The sequence below is a fragment of the Ostrinia nubilalis genome, chromosome 24 (genome assembly GCF_963855985.1).
Source record: "Ostrinia nubilalis chromosome 24, ilOstNubi1.1, whole genome shotgun sequence".
Lineage (NCBI taxonomy): Eukaryota > Metazoa > Arthropoda > Insecta > Lepidoptera > Crambidae > Ostrinia > Ostrinia nubilalis.
Window position 1 is genome coordinate 7,570,204 of NC_087111.1, and position 27,291 is coordinate 7,597,494.

The 27,291-nt window shown below is 38.6% G+C and overlaps 2 protein-coding genes and 1 long non-coding RNA gene across 4 annotated transcripts in view; 1 reads left to right on the top strand and 2 right to left on the bottom strand.

Annotated features, from left to right (window-relative positions):
• Positions 1-4,511, bottom strand: part of LOC135083754 (isocitrate dehydrogenase [NAD] subunit beta, mitochondrial) — a 28,957-nt gene extending 24,446 nt beyond the window's left edge. The window contains exons 1-2 of the mRNA XM_063978495.1: positions 4,356-4,511; positions 3,697-3,786 (exon numbers count right to left, since the gene is read on the bottom strand). Coding sequence (XP_063834565.1) covers positions 3,697-3,786; positions 4,356-4,397 — 132 coding nt within the window. The 5' untranslated portion in view covers positions 4,398-4,511. The remainder of the gene's footprint in view (positions 1-3,696; positions 3,787-4,355) is intronic.
• Positions 4,512-4,925: 414 nt separating this feature from the next.
• On the top strand, positions 4,926-27,261 carry LOC135083653 (sideroflexin-1-3). The gene is made up of 8 exons (XM_063978359.1): positions 4,926-5,130; positions 13,317-13,495; positions 14,298-14,452; positions 15,014-15,131; positions 16,001-16,076; positions 24,885-24,973; positions 25,420-25,547; positions 27,062-27,261. The coding sequence occupies exons 2-8, from the start codon at positions 13,350-13,352 to the stop codon at positions 27,259-27,261; spliced, it is 912 nt and encodes a 303-aa protein (XP_063834429.1). The 5' UTR covers positions 4,926-5,130; positions 13,317-13,349.
• LOC135083838 (uncharacterized) lies at positions 19,757-23,058 on the bottom strand. Of its 2 annotated transcripts, none has more exons than XR_010259722.1 (7): positions 22,743-23,058; positions 21,929-22,092; positions 21,661-21,849; positions 21,040-21,544; positions 20,784-20,955; positions 20,390-20,486; positions 19,757-19,867 (listed from the first exon to the last, which is right to left on the bottom strand). It is a non-coding gene; the product is annotated as an uncharacterized LOC135083838 (long non-coding RNA). The 2 variants fall into 2 exon arrangements; XR_010259721.1 differs by having other exon boundaries at positions 21,929-22,139; positions 22,743-23,057.
• Positions 27,262-27,291: the final 30 nt, after the last annotated feature.

Consider the following 27,291-nt stretch of genomic DNA (forward strand, 5'->3'; position numbering starts at 1 on the left):
AATGCTGATAATGTCATTAATTGCATTCAATCATTATTAGACAGTGAAAGATTTATGTGTGTTGTATACCTATACAGGGTGTTGATTTCAATACCCGCCATATTTAGGGAGTTGATTAAGTAGCTTATTCTGATCACGAATCAGCAAAAAAACTGAGTTCAAATTTTTTTAAAATTATATTTTAAATATCTACGATTTCCATAATCGACCACTACAGTGCAGAATAGTCCCCCAACGCAAACGGCGCGCGGCGCTCACCCGGTGACCCGGGCAAACGCTGCGCCCCCCGTCCCGCGCCCCACTACCCGCGCTCGCCCATGAGTCAGTCAACTATCAGCCACAATCAGCTGTGAGTTCAACGACGACTACTGGACGGAGCTTAATCCAAATCTACCCTAAAAATGTAATGAGTAAATTAGTTACTTACACCTTATCACGTTACGAGTTTATTTTTTGTTCTAGAAACTAATTAATTAAGTAGGTCTTTAATAAAAAAACCTTTTACACGAATTTGCTTCCTTCCGCAAAATAAAAATTTTTACAGAACCTACATTTTAAAAAAAAATTAAACCATGCTTTTATGTGTGTGATAAGCTTGTACCTACTTATCATTCAAAAGTACTGTAAACAGATGACAATAATGCTCTTTCATACAGGTTCGTTATTCCTTACATTTCTAGCTCTCTACCTTAATAACTTTTACGTCTTTACGATAGTAATTATTAAAATAAAACTTAACTTACCGCAAACTGAACACCTAGAAATAACACACTGGCAAACTCTTGTTCCTTCACTTTCGATAGGAGATAAGACAAGATTTTGTTTTTAAACTCGATTGATTTCAGTATCTAAACAAAATTTCTATCATTTAGCACTTCTTTCATTTAAATACAATAATACCGCCGCGCGCTGCACGGATATCGGGCTCTACAATACATACTTCGCTCATCTTCGTGTTTCGGGCGTCATCGGCGCTCAATCGTGGATCATCGATTTTCTCCATTCATCAGTCCGATTTTGCTTCCCACGTTGAGAGGCTGCGCGCACGCTCCGCAAAATCTAGCTCGTATTTAGAATTCCTAGTACTCAATCGCTATTTCTTTATTTCTTGCCTTGTAACATCAACTTTTCTCTTCCTCTCTGCTTGATAAATGTTTTCTAGTACATAAACTTCTTACTACCGTTACCGTGTTCTATCTCTGTAAAAATTTATTTTAAAATAATAACGTAATTTAATTTCTATCGGCGTTTAATTTAAATTCCCTGAACGACTGTTAGGCTGTTAGTTAGGTTCAGGTTAAACTTCCATTCTTCATAACTTACATAAAATAATTCATAATCATGTTCGTGATTATTTTAAATGAACTTAATTTCATTAGGTACTTACACGAAATAACTATCAAAATGTATTGATATTCTTATCGTTTTAATAATAACGATTGAGCTACTACAAATCATTTGCATTTGAGTATTTTGGAAGCGTATTATGATAGGACGGATCTTTAGTTAACAAAGATCTTCGGTCATCGAATGTGCTTTTCTAATTGCAAATTTGCGATTTTTGATTGTTTTCTCGTGCGGTTTTGAGTAGTTAGTGTGTGAACGTGTGATAGTGAGTGTGGTAATAGTGAGTGAGTGTTAGGAAGATGCCTAACCATACGTACAGTGCTCGTGAGTAGATACGTAAACATGGTTTACTGTTACGGGAGGGCACGTGGAAACGCATCTGAAGTCGCATCGGTAAGTACCTAGCTCTAAACTTAAAGGACATTCCTTTTTAATGTAGGAAGTGAATAATCTGGTAATTTTGTGTAGAAAATACTCCCGGCCGTCGCGGTAGGTAGTGGCGGAAAAGCGCTCCAATACACTCACACACACATAGGAAACAGCAAACTAATTTAAAACGAACTTTAACTTTAGTTAGTCAAAGAAAAATACCTATTTATACTACCAACTTTACGTATCCTTCAGTAGACTATCCAACATGATAAGCGAGCGATCCGCGTAGCTCGATGGGTGCCCGTGCCACAGTAAACGTATTGCATTATTGCGAGCCATAGTACAGTTGATGTTGCACGGAAAATATTCGCTAAAAATTCCACTTTCGTTTGTAATTTATTTTTTGGTGGATAATGCGTTTATGTAAGTCATAATATATCACCTAAATAAATATGGCGAGTATTGAAATCAACACCCTGTATGTATAAATGTTTTGATGTAGGTATTGTGTTTCTTTTTTGTTTAGTTATTGGTTTCAGAGCACCTTCTTTCTTTACTTGATACTTACATAAATAAATAACAATTTCAAAACTTACCATAGTACATAAATATCTATAAGACATATAATAAGATTCTGTTATAATAAAAATAAGTGAAGTGGATGATTTTGCAACATTAATTAAAATGTATCTTCATGTGTCTCTTGTAGTGTGTACCTACTCTATTTTTTTTATTCTGGTCTACCTATTTCTATTATAACAGAGTTAATACTTAAGCTAGCGTGTTATAGTTAACGTTATATTTGGACGACACAAAGGTTGCTCGCACAAAAAAGCCTGCCCAACAACAGCATTAAGATTTCCATTCATTTTCATCCAATTTCAGATTCAAAATATGTATGCTTACGATGTTAGTAATGCCAATGTGCCAGTGCCAATGTATCATCAATCAACTTTTGAATTTGGTGTCTGTTTTGCCTAATTTTTTAGCGATGTAATATCGATGTTTCCCAATATGGACTGTTATCAAACAGGTGTAAAAAAGCTGCGGGGTTCATGCTAATTACAATTTCTCAAATGAAGCCCTTCAGAATAATTTATAATCCCGTCCAATAATGATTTCCCTAAATAATCTTCAATTTTGGGGTATAACATAGTGTTTAGACACCCAGACAACATGCTATGTAATAGTCATCCTATTCGTTTAAAATTTTAAAAAACATTTTCAGAAATTAACGTGCTGTAAAGCCAAACTGTGCAGTCAAGAATAAAATCTGTTAAAACAAACTTCATTTCGAGTTAATCTAAATTTTGATAATAATAACACATTGTAATTACAATTACTCGAGAAACAGTTGAAGAATAGAATGACTTAAATTACCATAAAAAGGGATACACAACGTACTTATCACAAAAATATGCATGCATCTATACATAAAAAGCTTACAGTTTTCTGAGGATAAGGACCTGTAAATACTTACAATTCAAAAATATAAAAGAAATACAAAAGAAATAAACAATTTGATAACAGTTATTTTCCAATTCAGTTCGAATACAACAATATTATACGTTAAACAGTTTAAAAACTGAAAGTTAAGCTAATAGTGTAGTGAGTGATAGAATTTGATTCTTATTCAAAAAATAACTTTTACATTTAAAAATTTGGACAATACATTTATTTGGATATTTGGTTGGGTGAAACTGGCAATAAAGCAAATTAAGTCATCTATCAAAATAATTTGAGAGATTCTGATTGATTCTAAAAGTAATAATATTATTTTAATTGCACACAGATAAGAATTGAATTATTATAACTATTTAGCCAAGGCCTAAACTTTTACTGTATTGAAGAATACTGTCACCATGTGTCTCAAAAACGCATATTAGGTCTAGTCCAGAAAATAAATCATCAAAAATACTGCTTCATTGCCATTTTCTATGAATACTTGCAATTAGTAAGGAAGGTTAGTGTTCTCACCAGGGTGCTGATGGAATGTGGTGCTAAACATACGTTTTTGTCCGCGTTTACCGCGCTTGTGTGGACGCCTTTGCCGACGTGTTGAGATCCCTGTAAAAAAAACAAACAAAGAACTTTTGTATTATCCAGAATATCATAAATAGAGGGGCTGTATTATTTGTAAGCATAGAAATTGCAATATGTTAGGATACTAATATGAATAAGTGCATAATATTTATGCTTAGGATTAAATTTTTAAATTTACAAGACGCGTAACGCGTCGCGTTGTTTTTTTTTAAAGGAGGTAGTTAGTAATAATAAAAAACGGCCTAGAAGTAACTCCTGCGTATCTATTACAGCATCTGTAATCTAAACCACAATATTGCTTCAATTAAAGAGTAATTTACTTGGATATTCCAACAGTGCTTTTAATTATTTTCATGGCTGTTTAAAATTGTCACGTGATAATTATTATCTACCTTCAGAGTACCTTTATTGCAATATTACTGTAAATCCTACGTTATTATTTTGAATAGCTATATCAAAAATAATTAGCAAAAGCATTCATATTTAATACCGAAAGAAAAATACCACGAACCGCACAGTAGTTACGAAACATTCTTCACAACTATTTTGATGTCTATTTGTCGCTATAAAAAGAAGTTATAAGAATAACTTACCTGAAATAGGGCTCGGAAAACATTTCTGCTAATTAAAGACATGTTTTAAATTATCACAAAACCTTTGAAAAGGTTATTTTTACAATAAAAATTTATTTTTGGCTTCACTCCCTGCAGCAAGCGAAAGACGTCGTAATTTTTATGAATTCCGTTCCACGTAGTTTGACAGCTTAGATTAACAAAGCTTGACAGTAACCATTACTTAAGATAAAAAAATCTTCCTATTCAATTATTTTCTGAAAATGTCTCAATCTATAATAAAGGGAGAGATTTATTTGATGTTCTAGGACGGTGATGTTTATTCATGATTTACTATTTGAATTCAAACTTAAAAAGAAAATCGTACTTAACAAACAAAGCATGCATGTCACGGAACGTGTGGTTTTTTTGCTATTTCCTCAATATTTTTTTTTCTTGATTTACCTTTTTATTTTTGTTTCAACATTATTGTAATAAATACCTACTCGATTACATTCTGTTATAAAATAGTTTATATTTTTTCATGGAATTACCAGTTAAAAAATCTTGGACAGGAAAATTCTGCACACTAGCGCCACAGTTCCTTTTGTCAACATCTGAAACAAATTGATTTTTATGTCATTTTCCGAGACGCTGTCACGGCGCAACATTTGAACTATTCACATCGATAAAACACAGAATTGGACAAAAAATGAAACTTACGTGTCCGTAACGAGCTTATCGAGGCGAATTTACAACATCTTGTTTAATCCGCCACTTTTCGTGTACAAGAAATATTTTGGAACCACTTTTTTAGGTAAGTGAAATTTGGAACATTTATTTCGATGAAAATTTCAATTTCTTTAAATTTTATTAGTTATTATGTAATGCAGTCCCTGTTGCATAATTTCCAAAATAATAATAAAGCTTTTTTCAGTTTTTAAACGAATTTTACGAGTGTAAGTTCCAATTTGTTACTTTTATTGATCCTTGTGAAGATGTCAAGGCAAGAGATGCCAGTCATTATCATCACAATATTCTATTGATAAGAAGGTGCTCGGTTCACGGTTTCTTTTGATACAATAATATCTAAAACTGCTGTAGTAATTAGTTGTAATTAGTATTTTATTATGTAAGATATTATACCACCCAATTTTTCATTAATTTTCAGCTGAAATAGTGTTCCTAAAACATTTTTGGGTGTATCTTTGTGTGCTATTTTTTCCCGAAAAAGAAACGCCCACTTTATTAAAAGTATTAGGTGATGATTATATTTCCGAATAATATTATTAGGATAGTCCGTTACGATTTATTTCAAATCGAGTGGCATCACCGCCAACGCCTATAAAAGAGGCACTCGGCGCATGGGAAACTCATTTGCCCGAGCGACTCCGAGCGGTGAGGTTGTTGGATTGGTGATCGGCCCGATTTGCAGTAAGTCGTATCTTTTCATTATTTTTGGTGGTGATTATTTTTGTGTAAATTAGTGGCTGTTTGATTTGATTCCAATTTCTTTGTAAAATCATTATTTTGAGTAAATGTTATTTTAGTTTGTTATTTGTTGTTTTTTTTTAACGCTACCCGCTTCTGGTTCCTAAAATCAGAAGTGGGATAGGCCTGTGCCCACAAGTACGTTTGATTTCTTTGTCAATTATGCGGAATTTGAACAGCCACTAATTTGTTTTTGTTATAATGCCACGATCATCCCGTTCGCGTGAGAGATCGGACTCCAGTGAAACGTCGCGTCGTAAGGCCAGGCGCACTCGTAGCAAATCGCGCCGAGGCCATAGACATAAACACCGCTCGCGGTCGCGTCGTCCTGCGTCCCGTCATGTTAGATCTCGATCGCGTACCCCCGATAACTCGGTGAAACTGGCGTTAGGTTCGATAATTGCGCGATTGAATGCGATCGAGGAGAGTAACGCGAGCATGTCTCAAACCCAGTTTCCAATTGCTCATGCCAGCACACCTCAACATAATAACGACACTTCGTCAGCCAGTGCCACACAAGCCCTGGCAGACGCACTTATTGCAATAAATCGAGTAAAATCACAAAATTACTATGTGTCAAATTTTGATCCTGCCGTTAATAATTTTGAGGTGTGGTGCGATGAGGTGGAGCGAGCTAGGTTAGCTAACCACTGGGAAGATTCAGAGTGTCTGTCGCGCGTTGCTAATTGTTTAAAAGGGGATGCCAAATTATGGCTAAACGAATGGGCTAATAGTGATCGCTCTTGGTCTAATTTTGTGAAAGAATTTAAGTCGCTTTGTCCTCCCAAAATAGACTACGCTCAAACACTTTTCGATGTCATGAATACTTCTTCTGACAAGTTTTCTACTTACGCTGAATACGCACGACGATCACTATTGCGCCTGCGCATAGTTAAAGGTATTAGTGAGGAACTTATGGTTCAAATAGTGATACGCGGTATTAACGATGCGCAAGTGAGGGCTGCGGCTGCGAACGCCAACCTCACGACAGAAAACTTAGTCTCGTTTTTAGCTATTTATGTCAAGCCTGGCTGTAGCAAAGACAATCGACCTTCTCATAATGTTTTTAGAAAACGAAATACCAACCGTAGTGAAAATAAATGTTTTAACTGCGGCCAGACTGGACATATAAACTCAAACTGCCCTAAAAAGCGTAAGATTCCTGAAACTCAGCCAAAAATAACGTGTAGTTTCTGCAAGAAGCTAGGACATAGGGAGAGTGATTGTTTCGCCAAAGCTCGATCTGAAGGCCAAAATAATAATCAACGCAAAGTCAACTTATGCAAAGAACTTTCTAAGTCAACAAAAAATAATGACGTGTGTACAGCAGTGATACAGGGTATACCGGTAGACGTTTTGATAGATAGCGGAGCTTTGAACGTTTCGTTAATATCTTCGGCGGTTCTTAAACACTTTTCTTGTTCAAAGAAACAAATTCACTGCGTTCTTAAGGGAATAAGTGATAATGAGATTATTGCTCACGAATATGTCACACTCACAGTTGAGTTCAGCAATATCGCCCTGGATATAGATTTTGTGGTAGTACCTGCCTCTTGCATGAATACGCCAATCATTATCGGAACGGACGTCCTAAATAGGGATGGTGTAACTTTTGTGAGGACGAAAGATCAACAATACTTGACGCATTCATCCAATACGATCCTAAACGTTAACTCTGTTAATATCAAAGAGCCTAATAAGGTCAACACGCCTCTTCAAGGTGAAGAATTGGACTCTTTGATGACCGTGATAAACGATTTCTCTTCGTTTTTGATAACTGGCACGGCTACTACTACGGTAAAAACTGGCAAAATGAAAATAAACTTAACGAGTGAGGTTCCAGTAGCCTATCACCCCTACCGTTTGTCATATCAGGAGAAACTTAAGGTTCGCGATATTGTGAAGGATTTATTGGACAAGAACATAATCAGGGAATCTGACTCCGAGTATGCAAGCCCAATCATTCTGGTTAAAAAAAAGGATGGCACAGACAGGATGTGTGTGGACTTTCGAGCACTCAATCGCATTACTATAAAAGACAGATATCCACTTCCATTGATCGAGGATCACATTGACCGCCTTGGATGCTCGAAATTCTTCACCAGCCTGGACATGGCGTCAGGTTTTCATCAAATACCAATAGATGAAGACTCAATACACAAGACTGGGTTTGTTACTCCGGAGTCACATTATGAGTATGTCAAAATGCCATTCGGACTATGTAATTCACCAACGGTTTACCAACGAATTATCAATAACACGCTTCGAAAGTTGATCGAATCAGGGCACGTCTTAGTATACATTGATGATGTACTCATTCCAAGCATGACAGTTAGTGACGGCATAGCTTTGTTGCGGGAAGTGTTAACTACACTTACCGACGCTGGATTTTCGATCAATCTTCAAAAGTGTTCCTTTCTGAGTAGCGAAGTAGAGTACCTAGGTCGCGTCATTAGCCATGGTCAGGTTAGGCCGAGCCCCCGAAAAATTGAAGCGCTAGTAAATGCACCTACTCCGACGAATGTTAAACAAGTGCGTCAATTTTTGGGTCTGGCTGGGTATTTTCGGCGCTACATCAAAGACTATGCGACAAAAACTGCAAGTATCTCACGTCTTACGAAAAAAGACGTCAAATTCACTTGGGGACCTGAGCAGGAGGAAGTCCGCCAATATCTTATAACGCAGATGACGAGTGAGCCAATACTTGCAATTTTTGATCCTAACTTACCGGTCGAGCTGCACACAGACGCAAGTAGTGCTGGATATGGGGCTGTACTAATGCAGGTACACTCTGATGGTAACAAACGCGTGGTAGCTTATTTCAGCAAAGTTACCCAAGGCGCAGAAAGCAGATACCACTCGTACGAGCTCGAGACGTTGGCGGTTGTCAGAGCATTGCAGCATTTTCGGCATTATCTGATAGGCGTAACTTTCAAAATCGTAACCGACTGCAATGCCCTGAAAGCCACCGAGCGTAAGAAGGATCTGCTTCCGCGGGTTGCTCGCTGGTGGATTTATCTGCAAGATTTTAACTTCACCATTGAATATAGAAAAGGCTCCATGATGGGCCATGCAGATTATTTGAGCAGAAATCCACCAGCGATGCAAGTCAATCATATTGATCGACCTCTAAATTGGGCACAAATGGCCCAAAACGCTGACAATGAGACCCAGGATTTAATTCAAAAGCTTAGAGATGGGCTCCTTGACTCACGCCGATATGTGTGTCAAAACGATCTTTTGTACTACCGTTATTCACCCGTAGGTGAAGAGTCACGCTTATTATGTTTCGTTCCTAAAGGACATCGCTTGAGCTTGTTACGCATTTTTCATGATGAACATGAACATATTGGAGCGGACAAGACTTTGGATCTCATACTGAAACACTTTTGGTTTCCGGGCCTTAGGCCCTTTGTTCAAAAGTATACCTCACATTGCCTTATCTGCATTTCAAAAAAACGAGTCCCACGAGCTCCTCATCAACCCATTACTTCCTGGGAAAAGTCAGATGTCCCCTTCAATACTGTTCATGTTGATGCGCTAGGGCCGTTGCCGGAATCGAATGGCTACAAGTTTGTCCTAATACTAGTTGACGCATTCACAAAGTTTTGTATGCTTTTCCCAATGTATCGACAAGATACAAATGAACTGAAACGCGTCCTAAATGATGCAATCTCATTGTTTGGTACACCAAAATTGTTAGTTTGTGACCGAGGGCGTATGTTTGAAGCGTCTAGCTTTACTAACTGGATATCCGAATTAGGATGTGACATCCACTACATAACGCCAGAGATGCACCATGCAAATGGTCAAGCTGAGCGTTATGTACGGACCGTCCTCAACCTGATTCGTGTTGAAAGTTATAACAAAGACTCAGCCTGGTCCGAGGCTTTGCGAAAAATTCAGTTAGTTCTTAACATAACTAAACAGAAAACCACTCAAGTTTCAGCATTGTTTTTGTTAATCGGAACTGATACTACCACTCCTGTCATTCGTGCGCTGATCCGTGATGTTGCTGTTGAAAACAACAGCCCCAATCATCAGGCAATTAGGGAGATCAGTAGGAGCCGAGCCAAGGACCTGCTTAAGAAAAACAAAGATCAGCAGGACTCTCGTGTTAATCGTCATCGGAACCCTCCAAGAGTATTCAGACTGGACGATCAGGTCTTTGTAATTAAATACTCCCAATCAGTTGGAAAGCTTGACTCGGGCATGCGAGGCCCTTACCGCGTGGTCAAGGTCTTACCAAGCGGGCGATACGAGTTAAAGCTTTTAAGCGGCGCGCGTGGCAAGACCACCCAAGCAGCGGCCCAATATATGGTGCCTTGGAAAGGAGAGTGGTGCCCTGAGAGTTGCGCTGCCTTTTTCGAAAGTAAGTTGTGAGACTGTCTAACACTCCTATGTTTCAGCTTGCTTTGTATGGCCGAGTGTGAGCGTGTGTGAGGCGAATGATCACGCTTTGCGCACCGGGCTGAGAGGGTTCATCAGCCAGTGCCATGGGGCATGCATCAGAGATGCTGCCTTGCAGACGTACTTTTTAGTGCGTAGGGGCTTCGGCCTTGCAGACGTACTTTTCAGTGCGTAGGGGCTTCGGCCTTGCAGACGTACTTTTCAGTGCGTAGGGGCTTCGGCCTTGCAGACGTACTTTTTAGTGCGTAGGGGCTTCGGCCTTGCAGACGTACTTTTCAGTGCGTAGGGGCTTCGGCCTTGCAGACGTACTTTTCAGTACGTAGACTGCCTTGCAGTCTTTGTGGTTATTATGGGGTCTGTACGTACAGATAGGAGTATGAGAATGAGTGACACGTGTGTATGGAATTCTTTGGAAGTATGAAGCGTTAGTGCAGTTGACGAAATAGCTAAGCTTGTGTGTATTACTGAAAGAGGGCCTTGTATGTGTGAGGAATGAATGAATAGGCACATGTTGTGAGACTGCTTTGTAAGTCATAATTTATTTTACATCTACAGGCTATGAGGGTGATGATGACGATGTTGAGGCTGGCCCTTCGGCATCCCATGCTGACTCCGAGGGTACACAAGATACGCCTGAGGAGATACTTCGGGCAGATCTCGCGCTGAGTGATGACGATGACCCGGCTGCAGCCGTGTCACCAACTTTCACCGGCTCTTCAGGAGACTCCACGCAAGACACGCCTGAGGACATACTTCGGGCGGATCTCGCGCTGAGTGATGACGATGACCCGGCTGAGGCTGTGTCACCGACTTTCACCAGCTCTTCGAGGAACTCTTCTTGAAGATGCGGCCGGGGACGGCGCACGTTCAGGAGAGGCCGTATTAGGATAGTCCGTTACGATTTATTTCAAATCGAGTGGCATCACCGCCAACGCCTATAAAAGAGGCACTCGGCGCATGGGAAACTCATTTGCCCGAGCGACTCCGAGCGGTGAGGTTGTTGGATTGGTGATCGGCCCGATTTGCAGTAAGTCGTATCTTTTCATTATTTTTGGTGGTGATTATTTTTGTGTAAATTAGTGGCTGTTTGATTTGATTCCAATTTCTTTGTAAAATCATTATTTTGAGTAAATGTTATTTTAGTTTGTTATTTGTTGTTTTTTTTTAACGCTACCCGCTTCTGGTTCCTAAAAATATTTATTTTATGAATTTTATTACGAGTGTGGAATAATACAGTACCGGCACAATAAATAATTATTTTTACTAATTAATAAACCTACTAAAACAAATCATGAATTATATAAAAATGTAATAACAAGTATAATCCAGATAACAAGTTCTGATAAGAACTGATTTCGTGATAACGGAAAAGAAAAATAAAAGCACACCTACTTACTTAATGAGAGAGATAACACAATCGTGTGAAATATAAATGTTTGAACAACTGTGAATACTTTATTTTTCAAAATTTAAATAAACTGACCTACCTATAATTATGTTTCTTGGCAAACCCAAGCGAGCGTATTCAATGCACCTATTTTTAATATTAATAAAAAAAAATTGGCAAAATACCGCAGTTCCAAAATTTAAATTCTTGCCTCGAATTTATAAATATTATAGGCCTAACATTTCGAAAAAAATGTTGACACAAGTTTTAAAAAATAATTTGCCCTATCCACAACAGATTAGTCCCTAGTCTAGTCCCTATAGCTAAGTAACTCGTCTTTCTTGAGGACACATACTAAATCCTATCTTGAAAAAATCTATTAACTTTTATTTTGTTTTAACATTGTACAGTATCCTTAAAATGTCATCATGGTTCAATGCGCGTTCCTGATAAGAATCGTGTAATATTGTTCCATTAAATATTATCTAAGTTACCTAATGTATTATTATTCTCAATAAACAGTTCAAGATTAAGATCCGAGGAGAACTGGCAGAAGACTTATTTTCGACAAATACTTCGTCAAAACACGATTTAAAGCCCGAAAAAGTAAAAGTTAAGCTTATCTTACGACACAGGCCTTGATCAGGGTGGGTAGGTATATAGAGTTTGACTTAGGCGGCCCCGTGATCCATTTTCAAAACTTTCTATCACCAATAATTACAAATAATAGTCGTTGTGGTAAGCTAGCTAATATCATATGCTTGTCTTGTCTTACGAGTTGGTTCTTCACCACGAAGTTCACAGGAAGGGCAGCGGGAATTAAACCCGTGTTCCTGGGATCCGACCTGAAACGACAGCAACCGTTGGGCTATTCTCGCTTCAAGATTATGCTAATAGGTACCTACTTGTTAACCCTGTAGTCAAGTTAACCGCGTCTGTGGTCTAGTGGTAAGACCACCTGCTTCAGACGCAGAGAGGTTCGATTCCCAGTGGGGGCAGATTTTTCTGTTCGGTTTCATTGGTGGTAGGGCTTGTTCTAAGTCCGCCTGGTTAGGTACCACCATCTTACCAAAGTCTGTCGCCATAACAACAATGTTAACAGCATTGTTGTGTTCCGGCAGTTAGAGGTAAGATAGCCAGTTCCTCTGTGGTTGAGGATTCTGGGTGAAGCTCGCTTCCACCTCGGCCTGATCGTCACTTACCATCAGGTGAGATACAGGCCAAGAGCTTCCTCGTTGTGTATAAAAATATAAAAAAAACTAAAAATAAGAAGCTTGTATTCCGGCTCACAAATTATGCGAAACACAAGTTCATTCCAGAGTAAAGGTCACGCAAAGTCTACACGGAGACATTAGTACGTTTATTTTGACGAGTTTGTATGTTTTACTTATCGAGGCACGTCATGAAAATAAGTTTACTGACGCGATGACGTCGCGATCTATTTCCTGTAATGTTTACAGAACGAATTTGCATCATGGTTGTGTACCTAAGTACTCTAATGATGACATAACTAATGTTTTCTCTGATTCGTTTGTTTTGCTTCCAATAATACTAAAGTAATTACCGATATTTTTACCCGACTGTGCCAGAAAGAGGGTTATTTTATAGAAGCAACTAAGTAGTGCTTTTTCGTAATCGACGAGAACGATGTTTCTTCTTCTTATCCCCTATCAAATGCTCTAAATACCCAAATAATTCTCATCATATTTTCCCAGGAATCAAACCAGTCCAGAAAAAAATCAGCCAAGATGTCGATCGACCTCGACAAGCCGCGCTACGACCAAAGCACCTACATGGGCCGCGCGATCCACTTCCTGCAGCTCACCAACCCTATGAATGCGCTCGCCTCCGACAAGGAGCTCGACGAGGCCAAGAGAGTCGTCACCGAGTTCAGGTAGCTCATACTCAGGATTGACCGCGGCAAGTCACGCTATAAAGGCACGTACATGGGCCGCGCGATCCACTTCCAGCAGCTCACAAACTCCATGAACGCTCGCTCCGACAAGGAGCTCGACGAGGCCAAGAGAGTCGTCACCGAGTTCAGGTAGCTCATACTTAGGATCGACCGCGGCAAGTCACGTTATAAAAACACGTACATGGGCCGCGCGATTCACGTCCAGCAGCTCACAAACTCCATGAACGCTCCTTCGACCAGGAACTCGACGAGGCCAAGAGAGTCGTCACCGAGTTCAGGTAGGTTGTATTCTGGGCCAACGGTATTTGTTGGGAGTAGAAAGAGATTGTCTTTGGACGCTCGCCCCTTTCGTCAAAACTTTGACATCACATTAGAGCTAGACACTGTTTTGACAGCAAGCAGCATTTTGGCGCCTTGCCGTCTTGAGTGACCGCTGCTAGGACGACAGAGCATGTATCTAAAATGAACCCAGGTTTTAGTAAACCTGACCATGAGCATAGGTGACAGTGAGCCGTCACTCTTCTACAAGGGATTTCATAACTTACTGAAAAGAGCCTGTAGTCTTCCATGCTTATCAGTAGGTACACCTATTAATACTAGGCAGTGCGCCTCATTCACCATACTTTACCGCCATGACGTCAGAAGACACGTAAAATTGTACACAAACTTACATGGACCATAAAACACACTTGAAATATCTTTTCTTAATATTATCTGAAAAAATCCCTAGAGCCCGCATTCTTCCCGAAGTTCAAGTAAAAGAAACTGTGCTCCCTTGTAGGAAAACTCGCCGCATGCCACCAGGGTACGACGAGGAGAAGCTGTGGAAGACAAAGTACCTGTACGACAGCGCGTTCCACCCGGATACGGGAGAGAAGATGCTGCTCATCGGCCGCATGGCGTCACAGGCTCCCATGAACACTATCATCACAGGAGGTGAGTCATTTTTACCTTCTAGTAAATCTAGTAGTTAAATGTGTCTAGCGCTTAACTCAACTCGCTGACGTTTGTCCGTTTGAGTTAGGCGCTAGACCTACAGTAGTTAGGTGCGGAATTCGGATTTCGTTTGATAACACTTGTATGTTTTTCTAGTGAACTGAAATAACTTGAAAGAGTAGACAGATTTACAAACAGTAATATCGGTAGTCGGTACATCTGATATTGCTGCGTAAGCAAATCGCGAGAGACGGGTACCTACAATTTTTTTAGCAGGTATTTGACTTGACTGTAATCACACCTGATGCAGTCTAGGATGACATAGGTCTGCTCTGACAAGTGCCCATTCACTCGCCTTGAAGAGGCCCGGATTATAGTGTTCGGGAAAGACAGCAGCAGGCAGCGAATTCCAGTCCCTAGCTGTTCGCACTATAAAAGAGTTAGCGAAGCGCTTACAATTAATAATTGGTCCTTCGAGCCGGATCTCACCTTTTTCAGCAATTATAATGAAATGAAGCAGATTCTTCAGACGACATCTAAGCTGAAGCTGCTTGTTCTCAGGAATGATCACGTTCTACAAGACGACAGCCGCGACCGTGTTCTGGCAGTGGGTGAATCAGACGTTCAACGCCGTGGTCAACTACACCAACCGGTCTGGTGACACGCCCATGTCTTCATCGTAAGTGACATCATTATTGCAGTCCTTTTTATGATTGATCGCTCATCATAACTAAATGACGTCCACTGCTGGACAAAGGCCTCTCCCAAGGATTTCCACAACAACCGATCCTGCGCTGCCCGCATCCTGATAAGTAGATACTTACCTACTCCACGATCTTGCAGTTAAGATGATTTTATCTTTTTAACCTCTAGCTTTTTTATCTGCATTTGATCATGAAAATCTTCATAATCAGATTTAGGAAAACCAGGTTTTACACTAACATTGGTTAAAAAAGAATAGATAATACAATACCTACGTACAGTACACCTAAAACAAATTGAAAACAATTCAGAAAAACAACTTAACATTCCTTATAAACCGGTCGCTCAGCTGTCGCTAATGTGAAAGATGTCAATGTTGCCCAAATTGACTTACCTACCTATTTATTGTTCCTAATCCAGTGAAAATAATTTTGCCTGTAAGTAGTTAAGTAGAGTAAGTTAAGGATGTTTCCTGGGTAAAAAAGCAAGAGGTTGATGTACAGTCTGTCGGTTAAGTGAGTTATCAAAAAATACTTGACACGTATTTTTCACTTTTTCAAACTAATGAAAATTGAAAGACATACAGCGCGCCAAAGTTCAAAAGAAGTAGCCCGTGACGTCAAGGCGTGCTTAAAAGTGTAGCATTATATGACGTCACGCGAAACAATGCATCATTATTTCGTAATTACTTGTTTGATTGTCAAATAAAATTACACGTTTCCAATATTTCTTGATAATGTTGACGGACTAAGTTTTTTTTTAGGAAACTAGCCTATTGGCGAGGTCCCTTACCCTACCATTTGTTTTATTTAATTTATTTCTAACTCTTTCTATTTCTTCGCCCAGACAACTGTTTGCATCCTACTGCGCTGCTTGCGGTGGCGCGTTGGGAACGGCTCTGTACCTCAACAGCAAAGTTAAGGTAAGCTAGAAGTAAGTCATCATCATCGGTCATTTGGTCTCCACTGCAGGAGCACCCTCTATTTTTTACCAGGGGTAACTACCGAATTAGGAAAGGTGGACCGACGACCTCCTAAAGGTAGCAGGAAGGCGCTAAGGAAGGCCACCAACCGGCCATAGTGGAAATCATTGGGGGAGGCCTATGTTCAGCAGTGGACGTCCTATGGCCGAAATGATGATGATAATGCCGAATTTGACCTGCACACTCCACCCACTGGCTGACCAGTCGGGTTAGGAAAGCAGAAGAAGTAGGTCCTACTATCCTTGATTTATAAAAAATAGGATACTTATGGTTTCAGTAAACGCAAACCGCGAAAGCCAAGAAAAAAAATGGTTTTAGTCTTTAGCTTAGATTATGCATTGCCCCCTTGATAATAAAAAGTTACACCCTATAATTGAACACTGTTTTAAAGTGACATTTCCATACTTAACGTAGTAAGTAAGGGGGTTGGAGTATTTTTGTCACGTAAAATGATTGCGAGACTTATGACAACTCTGTTGTACTTATCTACGTATAATAATCTCTCAACTACCGTAGGAAATTCAAATCAAATCATATCATTTATTTACTTTCACATTTCAGAAGTAATGACTACTACTCACTACTCATTATGCTGATAGACAGCATTTATCTCTAGTTTTGACAAACGGATACTTATTCGTGAAGGCCAGATGGTATAGGTACAAGACATTTTTCTTGTACATCACACAACACAATTACTTTGTGTTTTTACAACTATCTATCAACCTACCTTCAAACAGGATCTTTAACTCTCACATTTACCGACACGGGATTCGAACCCACGACTACCAGGCGTTAGAGGCCGAGTATACGAACCACTATATCAAGTGGACGACATATACCTCTGAAATCATCAATAAGTAGATTAAGTATTTATCTCAATTCAAAGGCACAGTTCATCAAGAATGATCGATAATACTCAAATTGTCATATTATAATGATTTATCGCAAGAAAACAAGATTAAGTAAGTACTTATTTAAAAACGACATCTTAAAAATAGCTCGTAAAACATTTTCCTGTATTCCTAACCAAAATAACATCCATTTACTACAATACTACATGATGCAATGAATACTTAAATGAATTAATTATGATTAAACGTAACCTTTGCTACAATATCTGTAGTTTGCGGGGAGTCTTATAAGTAAGTACCTATTTAGATTTTTACTTTGATGTGACTTTTTTCAATAGCAACTTCTTGTTAACTACAAAAGTTTGAACTATCGAGAACACATCAGGCTAACTACTTACTTTACATAGGATTTTTAATTGCAAAAGCGAACCTATTAGAACTTGAAGATACCACGGAGTTTATCTTCGTAATTATTCACGACCTTTAGGTCTGATTCCAAGTTCCAACCATCCATTATTTCAGTAAACTACAGTTAAATGTTACTTCCTATATTCTGAATCTTAGCCATTAAATTTGTAAAAAATTTAGTCATAGCAATTTTTAACCCGACGAAGTTACCTTAAATAATCACCAAATTGTTTTCATGCCGACAACAGCTGAATAAAGAACGTAGTGTGTTATTATCACAAAATGCTGTAATAAATCAAATATCGCAATAACGCTGTTATCTACATAATATCGTATCATATTGATCACTATTTTTCAAGTTAACGTAACGTAAATATGCGGCTAACTCATTATCACCCTACGTCATGGAACTTACGGAGGTGTGTCGGGTGTTTGGCACGATGATGGAGTGTGGTTTCAGTATTATACCCACCATAACATAACAACAGGTTATTTTTGGCTTAATACTAAATAAGGACAGTCAACTACACTATTATGGATGGAGGGAAGTCGAACCTTAACTTCGAACTCCTCCTGTGTTCTTCTGATTAATTTCGTTGCGGGTCCAATGACAGTTTAACTTTCCCCCGGTACAAACTTGACCTTCACAGGTTGGGTTTTTATGGGCAATCAAGCTGTATGTAGATCCTGGCTTGGCATCACAGGAGTTGCAGCGGTGGGAACGAGAGGTGGGAATAATCCCGTGTTATTACATCTTGGTTGCAAAATATCACCTTTTACAACTAGAATAAATAAAATGCCACAGAGTAGCTTGATGTGCTGTCACTCCAAGTCGTTTCATGGTCAAAAACTAACCCATTCCATAACTTTTGTCACGCACAATTTCATCATCGTCTCAGGCAGTCTCAGCCATAGGACGACCATAATCATTGCTGAACATAGGAAGGCCTCCCCCAATGCTTTCCATGTTGCCCGGTTGGTAGCGGCCTGCTTCCAGCGCCTTCATGCTACCTTTATGATGTCGGTCCACCTTGTGGATGGACGTCCACGCTGCGTTTCACGCACAACTTACTTGATCGTATTTGTATATTTCCTTTTAGAATTCAAAATTCATAACTTTTTAACCACTAAGCGGAAAAAATAGGGACGATATCCAACACCTGTGTTCTGAAAATATAGCGCAGGTATTGCAAGAGACAAAATCTTGCTGCAATACAGATAACCTGGCTAGAAGGCATATGATGATGACAGAATGTCACTGTCCTCATTTTTATTCATTCTTTTATCGCCACGCGACTTATATCAGAAATATGTCAAAAGGTCACTCATAATAAGTATGTCGCAATTACTTATAGTTGTTATCGATATAAATAAGTATTGTATCTTTTATTATTTGTCAAGTGCGATGACCTAATGCTGCCATGTGCCCGGTCAAATAATACCTACCTACAATCATGATAAATCAAGGCTAGACCTTCTTTCTTTATCCCGGTGATCGAGATTTTGAAGTCGATTCAACTGAAGTCAATCCGTAGGTCCTGGGTTCGATTCCCAAATTGAAGAAAATTTTGCATACTTACTGCCTACTTATGTAAGTGATCCTAGTTTGGTTGACATCAACTTATTTCTGCAATAAGAAATAATACGTATAAGAGCAACGTATGTCGTTGTAAAGGTAGCAGGCCGGCCGCTACCGACCGGGTAACATCCCAGATAACAATTTAAACTTGAATCTGACTTGCAGTAAGTTTGATGTATCAAAAATGAAGCTTTGTTTCAAATTTGCCATGGCAAGTATATAAACTTGAGGCAAGTTTAAATCAAACTTTCTAGTTTCCGAGCGACAAACTTGCATTAATGTGTTTCTATAAAGTATATGCAAGTTTGCCTTAACAAACTTGCATTATGTCTGCTTCTATAAATTATATGTAAGTTTGCCTTAACAAACTTGCATTATGTCTGCTTCTATAAATTATATGTAAGTTTGCCTTAACAAACTTGCATTATGTCTGCTTCTACAGGGTGTTAGGTAAATGGGTATATGAGCCGACACTAGCCCATGTTAACATGAGCATATAAATGGTATGGTGAAGTCAGAAAATTGATATCTTCATTTTAATTATTTTAATTTTCATACAAATCGGATTTTATAAAATTTATTTTGTATGAAAATGTAAAAAAATAAAATGATGACATCAAATTTCTGACTTCACCATACCATTTATATGCCCATGTTAACATGGGCTAGTGTCGGCTCATATACCCATTTACCTAACACCCTGTATAAATAATATGTAAGTTTGCCTTAACAAACTTGCAATGAATATGCATGTTTGACATTAAATAAAACAACAAACATAACATATATTTTTTTATTATTTATACTTTTATCTTATCTTACTTTAAATGAGAAAAAATCGGTTTCATGGTCGCCGCTATTGGTTTTTTTCTTTATTTTGTGTTTCTGCTCTGAAACAAAAAGAAACAAGTATATTTACCACAGGTTAAGACATTATTTTACATTTAATTGTATAAGTTTCTGTACTACTAACAAAATTATGAACTATGTCTGAAATAAATATATTTATAGTAATCCTTAAAAACTACTATAAGGGTAAGGGGTTATTAGTTAAAATTCTGAAAGGAGCACATCTAAAATTTGTAAATCACTAGGTACATAGTATAAAAGAAAGTCGCTGTCTGTCTGTCCCTTGTGTAATAATAATGTAATATATGTATAACTAGCGACCCGCCCCGGATTCGTATGGGGTTCTATTATATAACCTTTCTCATAAATCCCTCTAACTATTGTTGAAAACCGCATCAAAATCCGTTGCATAGTTTTAAAGATTTAAGCATTTATGTATATAGGAACAGACAGCGACAGCAACTTTGTTTTATACATATGTATAATACATGTACCCGTGTGAAGCCGGGGCAGGTCGCTAGTGTAAAATAAAATACATCTAATGTAAATAAATTAAATCTTACCTTCTTGAAAGTCTAACTATAGCTTGATTTAGCCAATCACTTATAATTTCTTTTAGACTGTCTTCAGTTACATCTTCGTTGATTTTTCTACATATTTCTGAAAAATAAAATAGAAATAATTAACACTAACAAACACGAATGATTCAGAAAATAATAGTAGTAGGTATATTGAGAGATATACAGGTGTATCTAAATGAATTCATTGGCAACCTTGCAGGGGGAAGCTCAGACCATCATTATGAACAACTTTATTTTCGTGATCAGTTTTTGTATGAAAACAGGAAAAATTGGTCATAGGAAAAGTTCATAATGATGGTCTGAGCCACCCCCTGCAAGGTTGCCTATGAATTCATTTACACCCTGTATAAGTTTGTAATAAAATAAAGGTACTTACGAAAGATTAATTTATAGGTTTCTGTACTCATAAATGACTTTTTATTCGAATTTTTCATCTGTTTCCCAGTTAACGAATACAACTCGGCTACATCATCTAGAATTATTCGTCTCAACATATTAGTCGTAAGGCTTCTTACATTTCTGCCGCCAATACCAGACAAAAATGACATCTGAAATTTAATTAAAGTAGCATTAGAATGTTTTCATAGAATAATAAAATTTGCCCTGTGTTTAAGTATTTAATTTATACATACTATTGCCTGTATTCTTGTTTATTTTTAAATGGTCATCGAAATTATTAAAACTTGCAATATCTTTACTGGTAGACTTGCCAAAAGTTCTGAAAGACCTGCATTGTCATCTGTTGGTGAAAATGTTTCTTCGGACCTAGCTAACGGTAAATCCAATTTTCTATTGATTTCAGCCATTTGGTTAGCTAGGTCTGACACAATCTGAATCATATGACTCTGCTGTATAGCATACTAGCTTTCCGCCCGCGGCTTCGCCCGCGTGGAATTTTGTCAGTCACAGAAAAACTTTATCGCGCGCGTCCCTGTTTCAAAAACCGGGATAAAAACTATCCTATGTTCTTTCCCGGGACTCAAACTATCTCTATGCCAAATTTCATCAAAATCGGTTGCGAGGTTTAAGCGGGAAAACGTAACAGACAGACAGACAGACAGACAGACAGACAGACAGACAGACAGAGTTACTTTCGCATTTATAATATTAGTTGGGATTGCTTGTTTGTAATGCACTCTGTAACAAATAAAAAAACATGGAAAAGTCATAACTAAAACAAGTGAAAATATGAAATTTTGTCGCATTGCATCTTTGACGAGAGAAGCTCATTGCATGTTATAAAAACCTGTTACCTGATTGGCAGTTAACAGCTTTGAGTTGTGTTTGCTTGGCCTCTTTAGAACCGGAGGTGACTGGGTAATTTACAGCAGACATTATGTCCACTGTCACTTCATTTGTAACATCATTTTCTGCTTCGTCTGAGTCCAAATTTCAGGTTTCTTCCGCTTTTTTTAAATGTAATCGTGCTTCGCCATAAGTTTCTGAAATAAATAAAAAAGTCTCACAATAGTAGAATCTAGTTATAACTTAGCAATACAAAAATAAAGAAAATTATTTTACCATAACTTTTAAGTATTTTTATTTGATATTGTGACCATGTTGCTTCAGGTGCAGGCATCTTCTTCAAGTTTGTTTTTGATTTCTTCAGTGCATACATTAGGGTAATAACAAGTGTTGGTATCTTAACCACTTTGATGAAACTATGCCAGGAGCATCATCTTCATCTAAAAATGTAACCAAAAAAAATTTTTTTGATTCCATTATGCAAAGTCTGAAACCAAATAACACTATTAATTATAATTATATTATATAATAATAGATAGGTATGTAGGAGGAAATTTATGTTACCTTTGCTAAGACATAACTAACAATTTTAAGAATTAAACGAGGTAGGATAAAAGTACATGATAAGGTGGATAGGATGTTTAGGGGGTATTTTATATTTACATTTACAATTTTGAAGTGTTATGAGTGTAGCATTTTCATAGCAACATGATAATTATTGAAAGGAAAAACTATGACTTTTCCATCAATGTCAGTCACTGTACAGCAATTAATTTATTTTATTTGAGGATATTTGTTAATTTTAGACGTTCTATTTATGTATTATTTTCCAATTGCAGTGCAAGACAGGGTCCACGATGTACATTTACAACTTACAATAACACCTTTCTGTTACACATAGATAATTAGAAATAGATATTGAGTAATATGCATAACTAAACAGGATCGAACATGCAGGAACTATTTAGGGTTAGGAACACTTGGAACACGTTGCCTGGGTTTGAAAGTAGGTAAATAAGGTTTAAGGGATAGATATGAACTACATATTATCATTAATTCTGTTTGTAAAAGTAAAAATAAATGAACTAACCTTTAATCTTCAGCACGTCACGCGTCCAATTCGCACAACAGAAGCGTTTATTAAATAAAACACCGTGCAAAACAAAAAAACTTGTAGGTTCTACGTTCTACCACTGATTTTGTGCACTGCAAAACACAGATTAGAAGAGAGTATGCTGCAAAAATGCAAAACACTTGGCTGTTTTTTCTTCCGGAACCGGAAGTTTTTGTTTTCTTTTTTATGGCTTCGGGCGAGTGACGTTGGCGTATGACCACTAGTGATTATTTGCAGTGTTGCCAGTCGGGTCTTGTCAGAAATTACCAGAAATATAAAAAAATGTAACCTTTTTGAATAAAAAGTAACCTTCATACGGGGGGGGGGGGGGGGTGCGGAGCGATTGTGTAAGGTTGTTCATGGATGGTTCATGTTTACCTAAATTCGAAATTTTGACCATTCCATGAAGACCGAAAAGTGACCGGTCGTATAAAACCGTTTCATGGATTTGCGTTTTATTATCAAAAAAACATTTGCTAAAACTCATTGTCTTTAACAAATAATAAATCAAATTCATGTTTAAATGCAGTTTATGACATAATTTTTAAATTGTCACTATTAATATTTTTACTGAATAACCTGTAAAAGTTAATTCTACAATTTCTGAAAAATCACCTAAAAGTAACCTTTTCATTAGTGTAACCAATGCAGTTCAAAAGTAACCTAAAAGGTTACAAAAGTAACCTTCTGGCAACACTGATTATTTGCTCCATGCGTATGACAGTTTAACGCAAGTTTGTAACAAACAAAAAACAAACTTGATACTTCATCTTTGAAACATAGCGCAAAATGCAAACTTGCTTCAAAATTAAAAAAGCCTTGAAACATCATACCTAAATCAAAAAGCTTACAGCAATATTGCCACAAACTTGATTTGTCATATTTGACGTGACAATCTAATTTCAAATAAAAATCATGTTTGCAGCAAGTTCGCTTGCTATCTGGGATGGAAAGCATTGGGGAAGGCCTATGTTCAGCAGTGGACGTCCTATGGCTGAGATGATGATGATGATGATGAGAGCAACGTATAAGTTGTTGGTCCGATTCAGACAGTAAAAATGAAGTCTGACTGACACGAGAGTGACCATCTTAATGATGACCAAAAAGCGAAAGAGCCGTTCATGACTGTTAACATTTACCTGCAATTCGCGCTGCATAAATATTTCCAATTCTAACCCGTGATTGATATGCAATTGACCCTCATAATATGAAACAATTGCCCCAAGTGGTAGTTTGACATGTTTATAAACCAAGAACGACTTCGATTATTTCAAAACATTTTTAACTTCTTAGGGTTTTTCAAAGCAAGTGATCCATTTTCACACTATTTATACGACTACGTATCTTCTAAACGTAGATATGTTTTATTTTATAATAAAAATTTTAAACCTTTTTATCAACAAGATCTTTCGCGTCATAAAAATATAATTTTCGAGCAGAGACAAAACTATAAAGAACTCAATCTTTTTTATCAAAGTGAGACTCGAAGAAGAAAAAACTAAAACCCAATCTCAATGCGCGCATAACATAGCGATTCCTCAAATTGGAGATGATTTCAAGCCGTTTATCTAAGATATATATTTATTTTTCTTAAAAATAGAAAGTATAAAGTTTTAATAGCATTTTTTATTGTTTTATTCAAAGACAAATATGACGAGATGGGTTAAACCTCCTTCAACAGTTTATTCATTGTGCAAAGAGATCACGTCACGACGCTACGTTGGTAGGCTTTGTAGACACGCGCTTATTTACGCAAACTCGCAAGTGTTAATGGACATTGCATGAGCCATCTTTGTGCTAAATTAGAAAATACAACCTTTTATGATAGTTTGCACACCTCCAGACAAATCACCAACGAACAACTATACCTACTTACTACACAAAATAGAATCTATCTTTGAACTTCATATTTTGAGAAAACTGGAATCCAGATTTAAAGAAAAACCTATAACAAAGCCTAAGTCCTTATTTGTTTCTGAAACATCGTGATGTCAAAGGTCTCCAATATGGACGAGATGTTATTACTATTTATTTAGATATTCGTTGTACAACGCTAAAACATTTCATCCCTAATCATATTTTCTCAATATAAAATGGTTTTATTGCTTTATTTTCCAGAAAATGAAGAATCCCATGTACGCGCGGTTTGTGCCATTCGCAGCCGTGTGCGGCGCCAACTTTATCAACATCCCCATGATGAGGAGCAGGTAAGAAATCTCTATAATACTTTATGGTGAAGGAATGAATCTCAAAGACCCAAAACCTTTGCATAAGTGCTACTTAAAGGTTCTTAGAGCGAAGAAACAAATCGTGGCGCGTTGTGGTTATAATAATACAGCCCACAGTCGTGTTAAGGCGCTTTTGAGAAAGCTCATGAATCTACGGAAAGGAGAACCGTGATTTGTTGAGTTCTCGTTTGCTAAACATAATATTTATTGACATTCAAATTCAATAACTTATTTGCTAGAATACATATCACATGCTCGTTTTACATGCATTGCATGTTGTTGGACAAAAAAGTTGGTATAGAGTTGTGCTTTGTACCTAACTGTTATACCTAAGTTTGTCAAAGGCGCTGTTTTCACTGAAAAAAGTTAAATGATTACACTCAACAATCGCCTTTTAATCTTACCATTAAATCTCTCTACTCCAGCGAGATCCTGAACGGCACACCAGTTTTTACCGCGGACGGGCAGCGCGTGGGAGAGAGCAAGACAGCAGCTATGCGTGGCATCTCGCTCGTGTGCATCTCGCGAGTCATCATGGCGCTGCCCGGCATGAGTGAGTGATCATTCATCATCATCATCATCATTATCATTTCAGCCATAGGACGTCCACTGCTGAACATAGGCCTCCCCCAATGACTTCCACAATGGCCGGTTGGTGGCGGCCTGCATCCAGCGCCTTCCCGCTACCTTTATGAGGTCGTCGGTCCACCTAGTAGGAGGCCTGCCCACGCTACGTCTTCCAGCCCGTGGTAGCCACTCGAGGACTTTCCTGCCCCAACGGTCATCGTCTCTTCGAGCTATGTGCCCCGCCCACTGCCACTTGATTTCATTCATCATCATCATCATTTCAGCCATAGGACGTCCACTGCTGGACAAAGGCCTCCCCCAAGGTTTTCCACAATGAACGGTCCTGCGCTGCCCGCATCCAGGCTCTTCCCGCGACCTTTACCAGATCGTCGGTCCACCTAGTAGGAGGCCTGCCCACGCTACGTCTTCCAGCCGGTGGTCGCCACTCGAGGACTTTCCTGCCGCAACGGCCATCGTCTCTACGAGCTATGTACCCCGCCCACTGCCACTTGATTTCATTCATCATCATCATCATCATCATTTCAGCCCTAGGACGTAAACTGCTGAACATAGGCCTCCCCCAATGATTTCCACAATGGCCGGTTGGTGGCGGCCTGCATCCAGCATCTTCCCGCTACCTTTATGAGGTCGTCGGTCCACCTTGTGGGTGGACGTCCTACGCTGCGCTTTCCGGTACGTGGTCATTATAATATGAAAACTATAAGCGTATCCAGGGGGAGTATTTTGGCCCAGGAGAGGGCATTCTGGCCCTGGGGTAGGCATTCTGGTCCAGGAGAGTCCATTCTGTCGCAGGGGAGGGCATTCTGGCCCAGGGGTGGGCATTCTGGCCCAGGAGAGGCCATTCTGTCTCAGGGGAGGGCATTCTGTCCCACGGGAGGGTATTCAGGCCCAGATCGCGTATTTTGGTCTAGGGTAGGGTAGGCCATTTTGGCCCAAGGGAGGGCATTCGTTTGATCCAGGGAATGGCACTCTGGCCCAGGGGAAGGCATTCTGGCCCAGGAGAGGGGCATTCTAGCCCGGAGGGATGGGGGAATTCACACGCTATGACACTTACGGACTAAACTTACACTTGCAAGTCAATCAGATGAACTAATGCGTTTTCACCGACAAGCCCGAAATTTGTAAGTGTTAAATTTGAGGAACCACCTACTAGAATAGAACTACCCATGGGCTTGTCGATGAAAACGGGCAAGATTCACACTGAAAAAGATTTTTGGTTACAGCTTACACAAAAAAGTGACAGGCGAACTAAGTGTAAACTTTAACCAAACTAAGTCTAGCTCACTACAGAATTATTTGTTTAATTTACACAACATTTTGTTACTCATGACCAAAGTGTTCGGTGGTCACTTTTGTAGTGTAAGCAGTAACCAAACATTTTTTCAGTGCAAAAAACCTTTTTTCCAATAAGAACTCTATTGAGTTCTTATTGGAAAAAAGGTTTTTCGGTATATTTACCGAACCTTCGTTTCTTTCCAGCTTTGACGCCACTTATAACCGCATACGCGACGCGCCGCGGCCTATTCTGCCACTACCCGATGGCCGTCATCCCGTTCCAGCTGTTCCTGGTGGGACTCTGCGTGACATTTGCCACGCCACTATGCTGCGCTATATTCCCGCAGCGAGCCGCCATCGATGTAGAGAGCTTGGAGCCTGAGTTGAAGGTCAATATGTTTTAATAGCTGGATATACCTACGTTCCCGGTAACA